This window comes from Polistes fuscatus, unplaced genomic scaffold (assembly GCF_010416935.1).
Source record: "Polistes fuscatus isolate 324 unplaced genomic scaffold, CU_Pfus_HIC Scaffold6, whole genome shotgun sequence".
Lineage (NCBI taxonomy): Eukaryota > Metazoa > Arthropoda > Insecta > Hymenoptera > Vespidae > Polistes > Polistes fuscatus.
In genome coordinates this window covers 12,144,155-12,157,818 of record NW_025113140.1, presented here as the reverse complement: position 1 = coordinate 12,157,818, position 13,664 = coordinate 12,144,155, and the positions used below count along the sequence as shown (strand labels likewise).

General features: G+C 28.8%; 1 protein-coding gene across 11 annotated transcripts in view; it reads left to right on the top strand.

Moving 5' to 3' along the window:
- The window catches only part of LOC122523701, a 30,005-nt gene that overhangs the window by 2,172 nt on the left and 14,169 nt on the right, over positions 1-13,664 (top strand). For 3 of the 11 annotated variants that reach the window (XM_043645620.1, XM_043645619.1, XM_043645623.1), the window contains exons 2-6: positions 442-511; positions 6,360-6,918; positions 7,139-7,370; positions 12,595-12,857; positions 12,953-13,139. In XM_043645620.1, coding sequence (XP_043501555.1) covers positions 6,673-6,918; positions 7,139-7,370; positions 12,595-12,857; positions 12,953-13,139 — 928 coding nt within the window. In that variant the 5' untranslated portion in view covers positions 442-511; positions 6,360-6,672. Of the gene's footprint in view, positions 1-441; positions 512-4,808; positions 5,595-6,359; positions 6,919-7,138; positions 7,371-12,594; positions 12,858-12,952; positions 13,140-13,664 lie in introns of those variants that run through there. The other 8 variants (XM_043645629.1, XM_043645627.1, XM_043645625.1 and 5 more) reach the window with 6 other exon arrangements.

The window sequence follows — 13,664 nt, the reverse complement described above, 5'->3', positions numbered from 1 at the left end:
TCACTTCGAGAAAAACTCGTTTGAAAAAAACTCCACCGCTCCGTATTACATGCCACGCATACCGACACTTAAACGACGGACGCATACTTAATTGCTTATAATTTTTGAATGATTTGGATTTTTGACTTGAAAGTTTATGAATATATTTTTTAATAGTCTTACAAGCGATTTATAAAAAAAAGAATTGAATTTTTTGAAGCCTCTACACCTATTTCCCCCCTTAAAACGAGCGCGGCGACGTCGAGAAACATTCCATTCCTTATATTTCCCTGTTACAATAGCGAAAGAACTGAAGATGTCGAATGTGCGTATAAAGTAGTTGCTGTCTATTTCCTTTTCTTTCTCTCTCTCTCTCTCTCTCTCCTACTCACATACATATGTAAATATATTTACTTTCCTTTTTTTACTCTTCTTTTATATTCTTCCGATTTATAAAATTAGTTATAGGAGGATATTTTAGTTATACCCAATTTTCCTACTCGCACTACGTATATTGCTACGCAAAATTATGGTAAGTTTAATTACTAATTATTATTGCATATTACTAATTATTGTTGCAGGTAAATAAATTAATCATTTATTCATATCCGTTGTACATCGTCGTATTCGTTCGTATCACGTATCGAGGATTTTTATTTCATTTATTTTTAATCGTGAAACCTTGTACGTGACCATTATCAAGTCGTAGTAGTTTTTTTTTTGTGTCGAGTTTTCTAATGAAATAATGGAATTATACCAAGTGGATTTATGAATCGCGTGAAAGTATATACAACGTTTCATTTTGAATATAAAGTCAGTCGTGTGAACAAGTCAATATAAATAATCGAAGTAACGTGAATAGGAATATATTAAATACGACGTGTTAGTTATTTTCTAACACAAGTTCAATCATTTTTAAATATTTTGTTGGCGTCTTTGGTTGTTGCGTGTGCAATTCATTGGATGCGCGCGCCTAATACTACGAGAATGAAGTTCACGTGTTACATAAATCTTACATTCTTAAAAAAGACATTTGAAACTCACTGAAGGTTAAGAAAATTGTATTGTATGTAAAATGTATTAGCTAAAGTATTCTTCTTCTTCTTCTTCTTTTTCTTTTTTTTTCTGTAATTATCTATGCGTTTCCTTATTTGTCTTGTTCGCAATAAAACTTTTAATTCTTTTTACGAGAAAATTTATTTATACATTTTCATATATTCAAAGTATTAAGATGCGTCTTATTTAAATAATTTGCATTATTATGCATAATATGCATATTTCATTTATAAAAATTTTTTATTATCAAGACTACTTCATTATAATATTGAAACATTAGCATATTTATAACAAAGAAAATCATTTTTATAATTAATTGATGATGTCAATTTATGCTAATGTCCTCACTATTTTTTTGTTCGCTAATAAGTTTACGTACTATTATCACAATCAATTGCTAATACTTTTAACTTTAATATTATTTTGATATAAATATTTTTTCGTTTATTTTTATTTTTGTTGTTATCTCACCGCGTTGCGAAAATCGTACTAGGCATTACTGTAACATAATCTATGTTCAATGTAATCTTACATATCTTCGGGGAGATTACAAATGAATTAAAAGAAAAAAGAATATTTTTGAAAAAACTTATTGCTTACTTATGATAAGGAGAAATGTTGAGTAATGATACTTAGTTACTTTCACGTTGAAATATAAGAACTACATAGAGGATATAATCCAATAAAAGCATAATCAAAGAGTATGTTTCTCTCTCTCTTTCTTTTTATTTTTCTTTTATTAGCGAGAATTTTATAGCAATACTTTAGATCGATCCTATCGCATGGATTTCAAATTCGCGCTTTTAAATTGATTCGTTCATGTCATGGTCTCAAGGACAATGACTCTCTCTTGAACTTTTTCTTTTGATTCGATTCTCTTTCTTTCTTTTTTTTTCTATTTGCTTGAAAAAGTAGGTCGTCCTTCTTTATATTGGAACTTGTTGATCTTTCGAACCTTTGATCTAAATAGCTTGAAAATCAGAATATCTTAAATAATTCAATTTTTGTATTCATTCGACAAAATTTCTGAAGAATTTATCTTTTTATTATTCTTGAATTTCTTCTTGTTCTTTTTTGGCCTTCTTATCTCTGTTGTATTATACATATCTATATGTATTGGTTTCTTCGTTTTTCTTTCTATATCTCGCTTTCTTTCTCTCTGTCTCGTTTCTATCTATTTGGTTACGATTAATTAACATAAACTACAAAACTTTATGGTATAGATTTTTACGCTATAGTTGGTTACGTTTCATCATTGGCGTTACTTTATAATTGAAAAGCTGCCATATCCGAGATTGAGAAAAGTTGTAGTTTCGAGAGTTGTGTTTTAAATGTCTCGTTAAAGTACTACGTAATTACCGGCTTGGTCGAGTTGTATTTTTTAAAGTCCCATGAATAATTGAGAAGTTTTTAACGCGAGCTCAATAGAACAACATCGTCAAGATTTAATGGTTCAAAGCATAAACGGAATTCATTTTTAATAGCAACAAATCATTTACTAGGTATTGCTTAAATTGTCGAATACGATGGTGTAAACATTGTGGAGTTTACTAGAATGAATTTTAACTGATAAAACGTTAATGTATAAAACGGCAGATGAAAAAGTTGACGTTCATCCCAAGTTAATTTCATATTTAATGATCAACGGATATATTATCGAGTTTTACTTTTACCTGCAGATAGTGATGAACCGTTTACATATTTTACATAATATAATGATAAGTAATTTTGGCGAAAGCTCGACACGATTAAATAAAACGATACAATTACTCACAATTGTCTTTTTTTAAGAATAAGAAACATGCGCTTACACTTATTTTATATATTCTCTTTAAACTGATACTTTGTTCATAAATTTTGAAATTTTAAGCTTGATTATTTACAATCTTGTTGTAATTAAATGTAACGTTTCATTGTATTTCGTTTTTTTAATCCTTCAAAGCACAGAACTTAATTACTTGTAAGGTTTAACAAATTTCAAGTATTGCTAAAAGATCGAAATGGAAGATTGTTGACAAAAGAGGTATTATTTAGCGTTTGGCTTATAGGGAAAGATCGATTCTTTACAATGAAGAAACAGAATATTGTTGGGGAGCGATAAAATATGAGAAAAAGGGATTCTTTGATTCGATTAAGATTAAGTAAAAGGATATCCGAAAGACATTTAATCACAATACATCTCCTATTTTTCTTTTTATTATTTACTTAGATTTTCCTTGCAAATTAATTATTCATTCGCTCGTAATATATTCAAAATGTAAGCATAATGTATAAATGTTTGAAATTATTTTATTCATATTTATTGCAAGCTTTGAATAATGTTGTTGATTTTTTTTACGTAAGTAATTAGTGAACTACATGAAATATTTGATTTCATGACCACTAATTGTATCATATTATGTGGTGCATGTAATAATTTCGTAAAATTGATAAGATCTGAGGGATAAGTGTGGTATACTTTTATAGTACACGAAAATAATGAGTGCCAGAACAGCCGTTACTCATAACATCAGCGATATTATTATAGAGGAATTATACGCGCATAATAAATAACGAACAGTAGGGATACGTATTAACGTTAGTTTTTATCAGTTCGACTTTTTTTTTATCTCTATGATATCTACAGAAACGTTTTGTTCTTCGGCAACTTGAAGTATTTCAAATAAATAAAAAATTTACGCTCGAGTAGAAAAAATCTACTAGCCAAATCGAAATAATGTCAATCAATTGCGTAGTAAACTTTTTATTTGAAATTATTATCTACAATTATTTGAGTTATTTAACATTTTTTACTTGCTTGTATTCAACTTTAATAGATTAATTGGCTAGTTTTCTTGATAAATCTCACGGTTGACGTAGTAATTAATGCATTAACATGTTGTAATGTGTCAGATTCAAAAACAGATAATACATCTATACATTGCTTGTAGGTCTAAAGGCCAAGGAAATATAATATTATAATGATTTGAATTGTATGCGAACTGATATAAGAAAATGATAATTTTTCATTAAAATCGATCGACAGTAGCCGAGAGTACAAAGTTCGAAAATTATGCAGTTATTGATGCTGTGTTCATGTAAACGACAATCACAACGTTATTATAATGTTCACCTTTATATTTTCCACGTTGAAAATAGTGGATAAATTTGCAACTAGTATTGCTTAAAAAAAATATATGAGTGCATAAATTACATTTAAATTTATCTATTTAACCTGCACAGATACATTAATTTACTTAGTTTTAATTTATAAAACACATATCATATGCTTACGTTTTATATAATACATGATAGTGAGTTTTAATATAAAACATTATGATATTTATGTAGTTTTATATGAAAAGATCAAGTAGAATACAATCTTGTAATACGTATACATATATGTATAATTTTTATTGGCATACTTTTGTTTGTTTTGTTCGGTCATAATTTTTTATCTCATTCATCGTGTTTTTGAAGGATAAAATAAAATATTCCTTTTAAAAAAAATAGAAAGATACGCTTTACAAGAAAAATCATTTAATCGAAATTCATGTTTTTTTACTTCGGTTTTTTTCTTTTATATTTTTTAATGCAATCACATAAAAATTCCATTGTGTAACATCAACAAAATGTATATTTTTATTCATAAAAATCACATTAAAAATAAAAAATAAAAATTTAATTTATTAAAAACTGGCGTGGCATAATAATTCAAATAATTCAACAATAATAATAAGTAAAGTTTTGATAATAAGAAACATTTAATTCAGGCATTATTATTTGAAAAATATGCTGATTTCTTATTAGCCTGTTTTACTTCTCATTTCTTCGATTTTAATTGTAGATTGATAATACTTTACCTTAATAATACCTTAATTTAACATTCTCGCATCTATTATGTAGTAATATGAAAAGAAAGTAATTATGTGTCGCTGTTCGCTTGTATCGATTCTTAGTGAATAACATGTTACCATGAGAACATTGTACAAAGACGAAGTACGGGTCAATCAATCGATAGCGTTTTGCAGAACGTATGGTGTTGCCGTCTTTTTGCTGTATTTGCATTGTAAGTGAAGTTAATGTAGTGTTTGTGTTGGATAATCACGGTTTACTTGCTACTTTCAGAGAAAGCGTTTAAACCACCCTGACTTTGTGTCGGTTTCTTCGGCTGAGTAATGCATTCTACTTCCCTCTCTCTCTCTCTCTCTCTCTCTCTCTGCTTACGAACAAAATTTATAAATAACTTAGTATGTCTTCCTTCCTTGAATGCTACGCACTTGGAACCCTTTGAATGCCACGCTCTTGTACAAATAATACTTTCATTCTTTTATTTCATTTTCAAATAGAAAAGAAAATTTAAACAAAAACAGATTAATTGTCAAATTCGGTACGTTATTAGGCTAAAAGCAATCCCGGCGTATTCTTATCTTTTTACTTTTATTCTATGTATTTTTTCTTTTTTTTTCCAAATTATTCTCGTTAAATATCAACCATCAAGAAAGAGTGATCGTTCACGGTGAATAAAATGATCGTTACTCAACGTTTCTCGAAATTACAAAGTATCTACTAAGAATAAGGTCAGTTCATTATTTACATCTGAATTGCATAGTACGAAAATCGTTGACGGATACTGTAGCTAATGTATGAATTTAATCTTACGAGGAAAAAAGTCAAACCTTCTGCGGTCATTAAATGGCAATGATTCATTTGAAATGATCTTTCAGAGTAACTATTGTTTCTCTACAACTTTATTATAGTCGATGGAATATCTCTTTTACTTCGGATACTTCATTTAATGCTGCAAATTTGTTTTGATTTGCGTTCCTATTATGAATAATTCAAGGTACAAAAAATGAACGTATGTATGTACTTAACAAATATATTCATAAATCATACTTCTCATTGAGCTCATTTTCAGATGATTATTACTTTTCTTCTCTTTTTGAAATATACTTTTCGAAATAAAATTAACAGTTTGCAAACATATAAATATATAGGTATATGTATGAGTAAATCGATGAATCTTCGGCATGATTCTAGTATCACGTATGCAACAAATGGATCGACAAGATTTATCAGAGTTTCATTTTTTATTATAGAACGGTGATAACAACTTATTGCTTTTCGAGTATGTTTAATACTGATTGACATAACAAATCAGTAATAATAATATCGAATCGCGTCATGTTTTTAAATTCGATAAGATTTGAAAGTAAAATTAATCTATCGAACTAGTTATATGATTTTTACATTGAATAGAATTTAATAAGAATCGGTGATTAGTTACAAGATATCGCCGATAATGGATGGATTATATAAGATTCTTTACGAGTTTGTTTCAGATCTAAAAAAAGATAGCAAGGATTGCTATCGCTGATATTTTGTGAACGTTTGGTAATAGAATATTAATTACACAGTGCTTATGAATGACAATAAAGTTCGTTTAAACATTCTTTGTTAGTTGTCAATTCGGAAATAATCGGTGAAGTTTGGCAGAAGAAGAACTAGAAAAAAAGAAAGTTGTGGAAAAAAGGGAGAAAGAATAAACTAAAAGTGCAACGAGAAAAATAAATACGAATATTGTAAAAAGAATGTGACAGACAAGGGGAATCGATAAGTCCAGGTATTGTCCTGTGATTCACGGTCAGTTTTAAAATGGATCACGCGAACCAAGCTGTAACTAACCTTATGGAAAATAACGCATTTTCGAACAAGTCTACAGGCTCGCGAATAACGAGAAATTGTTCGCGATGTCGAAATCATGGATTAAAAGTTTCTCAGAAGGGCCATAAGAAAGACTGTATGTACCGCAATTGTGTTTGCGAATTTTGTAAACTTTTTTCGGCTCGACGGAGCACGACGTCAAGACGTATTCGACTAAGAACTCCCACTCTAGACAAGGTAAGAAAATAATTTTTATCAACTTCTTTTTATCCTAGGTATTATCGTTGCTATCGTCCTTAAATAATAATTTTCGAATTTCAATATCTGTCAAATCATCCCAAAATAAAATTGTAAAAAGTATTTAATTTACAAGCAGTTGAAACCAACTCGTAAAGATTATTGTTCCTGTTTTACGATTTTATGATCAAATCAGTGAAGAGTTTTTTTTCGCTGACAGGATTCAACGCCACTCTCAATAGACGCGTCCTTTCTCGGCTCGAGGCCACAATCTGTGAAGAATCTCAAGGGAAGTTACGACAGCAACAGCGGCGACTTGTCGGTCAGCAATCACGGAAGCAACGAAACTCAAGACGGGAACAACGATGTTACCAGAATTACTTCCTCAACAAAACCAGTATCTTCAAATCAGTCGCCTTCAGCAACAAAGTCCTGGCCGCAATGGCAGAACGGTGAGTTTAGTTAAAATCTTATCTCAACTATCATTTCATTAAACAATTAAATTCATTTTCAAAATATACAAAGTGAGGAATGATAGAAAATTATGGACTACATTAGATCCCGAACGCAAAGAGCAGGCGGAAAGAAATGTTAAAAATAGTCTTATTATTTAAATGTTTGCTTAAATTGTTTCGCAAATAATGAAGTATCTGCAATGAAATGTCCTCAATACTTAGGTGTTTTATAATAAAATTTAAACGTTTCATTATAGACATCCTTATTTTTAACCGATAATTGAATGAAAACTTGGACATACCTGCAAGAGGTCAAAATTTCGTTCTATTGTGCGAATTGCTACGAAAGATTTTCATCAGACTGTTGTAACATTGTAACAATGTTATATCGTACAACGTATCAGTCGAGTTATACATTTATAATTTTTTTTCTATACATTTTTCCCATTACTTTAACCATGTTTCATCTTTTTTCGAAATAATTATGATTTTAGATTTAACATGCTGATTTGCAATCATGCATGACGCCATGTGTGATTGCAAAATAAATAATTTTTGATGAAAACATTTAGAAGTTAATAAACATAATGAAGATTAAACATTTAGACAAGTTTGAACTGTTGGTTCTCGATTGTTTTAGATTGGCTAACGCATGAACGATTTAGCACTTAATAACATTGTCTACTATTTTGCTACGTTACTTTTCACCCTACTTCTTTATGTTTGTTTATTTGTTTTCGCACGATGAATTATATTGTCATGTTATTTTTTATTTCTTTCGGTTTTGCTTATTAGTCTGGTATTTTTCAAATAATATCACCTTTTTCCAAACCTATTTTTTTTTTCTTTCTCTTTTATATTGGTTATGACTCTTTTCTCGGTAGAAAACAAAATAGTAAGATAGTAGTATAGTAGAAAATAAAGGCTATCTCATATTGGATAATAACACAGCGAACGGCATGTAATAACTCAAAAATTTGCATCCTAATTTCAAACTGTTTTTGAGCGTTACTTCCTTAATTAACTTTTGAATTCATATGCTTATCATAACATGGCAGATCTGTTTAATTTCTCTTCTCATCCGTTTATTACCATGCACCTGCTTATCGATGAATATACATATATAGGTTGCAAAGCAAGTTTACCTACCTGTTGCACGCTCTAATTCATCTATTTGCTCTTCTTCCTCGTTTAGCTTGTTTCTCAGCTTATTTCTCTTTGCTTCGGCTTAAATTTACCTTGAACCAAAGATCTTCTTCTTCTATTTTTTTTTCTTTTATTAGTTTTAATTTTTATTTCAACAAACGTTAATAACCTTTCCATAAAAAATAGGAAAGAAAGAAAAATTCCAATATTCCAAATCCTTAACATCTTGTTTGCCTAAACATATTAGAAACAACTTTGAACATTTTTCCAATGATTGATCGATGATGTATTAAATTAAGAATTAGTAGTTTTTCTTCTAATTGGATACTTTCATACGTTTAAATGGTTGTACTATGATTATTATAATTTATAACACGATCTAATCTTTTAACGATCTACACAGTTTGTACGGCAATCGTTCTGAATTTATCTAGGTTCTATGTAATTAGTTTATTGCAAAGTAAAATTACGGGCAATGCGTACGATAGAAATTTAAAAATACGTCAAAAACATAATTATGAATAAAGAGAATATCTAAGAATACACCTAATTCTGTTTTTATACGATAGATACGTTCCCGAAGAATACGTGTAAAAAATATTGATGTAAAAAAATATATTGCACCTATGGAAAAATAGAAGATTAGTTCCAGTCCCAAGAAATTAGTTAAAATAATACAATAAACCATGAGTTTTTTTTTTCATGTTAGGATCTTAAACATTTTATTTCATAAAGATTGCACATGTATCATACAAAATAAATTATCATTTGAAAAGGAAAATAACATGTCAATAATTCATGAACACAAAAATTAGGCAAGATAATATGAGTTATACGTAAAAAGATTTTATTCGTTGTCAAATTTCAATCCGCGTTTTTTCGCAAATGGCTAAATATTAAAGGCACAATGAATATTCTCATAGATAACTAAAATGAGCAAAATTTGAAAAAAATCTGAGATGTGCCTCACTGACCGACTCCTTGTAAGTCGCTTTTAGCCCGATCAGTCGTAAAACGTCTCTGAGACATTTTGATTACGTTTGGCCCGGCCGACTTACAACGTTTCTGAGACGTTTAAAACAAAGGTTTTGAAACTATAACTTACCATTTATTGACTTTTACGCAAAATTCATTCCTCGTCTTCAATGTCGAAATTATAAAAATAAAAGTAAAACAAAATTGACTTCTTAGAATTTGAGTCAGTCGTGTTAAATCAAAATAAGTCGTGTAAAAAGGGAATTAAATTTTGTTCCTAATTCGTGTTAAATCAAAATCATGTAAAAGAAGTTCGTGTACAAAAAGAATTAGGTGTATTAGCAAATTTATGGCTCATTGAAAAAGTTTACCCGCGCATGCATACTCTGTTACTTATACATTTTTCTTCTTATAATATTTTTATAATTTTCTTTGTCAAATATACGCTTAGAAAAACATATAATAATAACTTACATATAATAATAACTTAATACTTAATAATACATTATAAACAACTTTGTACGATATACTACCTAATTTTTTTTTATGCGGCGGACAGGGACCGCATAAAAAAAGTCGCACTTAGAAAATACATCAATTATTTGCGAAATATAGATGTGAAAATGCTTTCAATCAAATTAAATAATTGTTAGGAGATTGTTTAAATCAGATGAACAGCGTCGCGAAGTCCGGATACATCGTCGTCAAGGAGACCATGTAATCAGAGTCGTCCACACATGTATATGTACATTGAAAGAAAACATAAAACTGGTAGCAACGCTGCTGAAATTTAGATACCGCATAAAAATAAATCGCACAAAACAAATCGCACAAAAAGAGGTTTTACTGTATTTGTAAACGTCTCGTTTGTTGATAAGCAAATTCAAAAGAAATTAGAAAGTTAGAGAAAGATTAAAAGAAAAAGAATTCAACGAGCGTTACGCATATATGTACTTTCGTATCGTTGAGCTGCATAATTCCTTCAGTAAAAACTACGTATTTCATCCGTCTCGTTACAATACAAATTAGGAGCTGTAATTTTTTCTGCAAATCCGGTCATTACTTAGTTTTAAGGCATTCTTACCCCATATATATATTATAGTTTTCTTTTTCTCCTTCTAACGTTCTTCCTTAACCGCTTATTTCTTTTTCTGTCTCTATTTCCTTTTTCTCTATCTTCCTTGTCTTTCTTCATTTCCACTTATTTTTTCAACTTATTTCTCTTTCAACATTTTTATTTTGTCGGTTTCGTTAGCGATTAGAAACGAACGAAGACTTTTCGTTTCAATAATCTTCTGTCCTTTTTTTTCTTATCTTTTTCATATTCTTTCTTATATTCTTTCTTTTACCGTTTTAATCGAAATATCTATTGAAAATCGAATCTATCGAAATATCACTACTTTTAGCAGGTATAGCCGATATCGAAATCAGAAATTATTATTTTCATCCTTGTAACATAAATCCTGCTGATTATGGGAATAATGAGTTCTTATATTTTTCTTATTTTTCTTATTTTTCCTACGACTCTTACATTAGTTATATCATTTTTCTCTTACAGAAGTAATGTCATATATAGTAGTATATCAGATATAAGTTTCTCATCTTTGTTTTTCTTCAATTTCTTGTTTTTTGTTGTTTCTTTTGTTTTTTGTACGTTAATGCTGTATTTCTCAAAAAATAACCAGTGTAGAGACATGCCAGCTATTTATAGGATGCAATTTGTGTTGACGTAAATGAGATATCGCAGCTTAATGATTGTTATCAAGTTTTATATCACTTTAAAAATACTATTTATTTTTTGTAAGATTTTTCAAGTTTAAAATATGATAAAATATATGGCCAGTAAATAGACATAGTTGAAAATGATTTAGGTAAATTGTTGTAACATTATTTGATCGATTGTTATTATTCATCTTTTTGTAAAGATAACAGAGAAAATAAATTTCTTTTCAGATTTAGGTTCATATTAAATAATCGTTAAAATGTGTTTTTCGGAAAAAAATTTGTCTGCAAATCATATCGTTATACTGAAAAGTATAATAATAAAGTTAAATAATTACTGAATTAATTATAATGATGGAGATAGTGACAATTTTTTCATTACAAACCAATCAAGAACAAAGGATAGTATTCAAAGAATCTTTTTTTAGTTAAAAAGATTTCATAACTTGCATACAAATTTATCGTTATATATGATGCTCATAAAATGTTTCACTCAATTTTATCAACTTTTTTATTAATTGTATTGATAAAAGGAATTTTAGATATGTGCGGATGCATAAATTTCATCTCTGTGATATATAACTATTATCGTATAACTCAACATCATAAGATGTAACTCATTCAACTCATAAATCAATATTTGCAAGTTTCAAATAAAACGTGCCTATTTTATAAATACTCATATCTTTAGTGAATTGCTATATACGAAATATCCTGTAATGTTGGACGATCTCAACTGAAAGATCATCATTATTCAATGAACAACGACGTCTTGTTTGTCCTCATTCAAATGTGAACTCGGCTTCGTTTTTTCCTCATTTTCTCCACATACAATCAGCTATTTCCTTAATTTATTTCGATCGTCTTTAAGTCTTAAGAAGGGAAAATATTATGCGTGGTAGTCGTACGATGAATGGTTTAGTTCCTGTAGAATAAAAATGTTACAGTTTTACACTCATATTTGCCGCGTGACGAGAGACCTTTATCGTTTTTTCAATCTTTCGAAATCGTTTTCTCAGATCATAAAAATTAAATAACATATTTTAACGTTCATCGTTATAATTATTATTACTAGTATAATTAAGTTAATCAAGGATCTTTACAACTAAACACACCTAATTTATACAAATTAACATAATTAATAAATTGCATAAAAATATATTATGTACAAAGTAAAACTTTGCAGTAATTCTGTAGAAATTAATTCGGTGTTTTTTTAACAAATTTAATATTTATCTATAAAGTAATATCATATAATATTTCTTTTGTATTATTTAAATTTGTCTTTTAATATTTAAATATATTAAGTAAAAATTATATAATTAGTTGATGTGTTGATAGAAACAAGATCGATTTATATCGATGATATTTAATTCAGGAACGGATTCTAATGTATCTTGGGATGCATCTTCTTCGACTTCGAACAATGGCAACAACTTGCGTGCAATAAAGACATGCTCACTTTGCCGCAATCACAATATTGTCAATATTTATAAGGGTCACAAGAGGTATTGCCGTTTTCTATGTTGTTTATGTCCATCTTGTCGTGAAACCCGTAAGGAACGGAAAAGAATGGCAACACAAACCGCAGTTAACAGGGCACGTATCCAAGACGAGGAACAAATAAAAAAGTTTGGTAAGGTGAGTAACGTATTGATTCGTTTCTTTATCTATCTAATTTTATTCCTATTAAAGTGTACGTTAAAAGTGTATATTGTTTATATTTGTTGATTTAGCTGGTGAAGCCGATAATTCCTCCGCAACAAGTAAATCATGTACCAACTATTTCACAACCAGTGTGGAGCGTCGAAGGCAATTATGGTGGTGATGGCATTAACAATTTAATTAGTACTCCGACTCCGAGAAAGGTGCCTGTTGATCCAATGATGCCTCCTTTGATCGATTTGATTCATTCAGAACCTAGTAAGTTGATTTTTTTAATTCTTTATTATTACTTTTTTGTTCTAAGAAAAAATATTGTTTATTTGACAGTAATATGTTAACACTGTTAATGTGTATACTTTGTGTTAGGAGATAAATTTTAATTTTTGTTATGATGAATATACTTTTCATACGAAAACAAAACTACCTTTTGATATTTTACTGAAATTTGAGGAATATTTATCAATTTAAGAAATTTTGAAGTATTTGCGATAACAACGAATTAAAAAGATTTGTGTTCTGTTCTGTTTTTTCTTGAAATTTCATTCGAAATATTATTAAGTATATGCCAAAAATTACAAAATTGCTGTCTCTTTTCCTGTTGCATTCATTAATAAATATAATTCAATTATACAACAATTGCACACATACATATTATGTGTTTAACAAGTATATTAATCTCTTAATTTTTTACTATAAAACATAAATATATATTTTGAAAATAGAGCTATGAAGTTAACAGGTAAACTCGATACGTTAAATAATCGAGAAGATCAAAAAATTGAA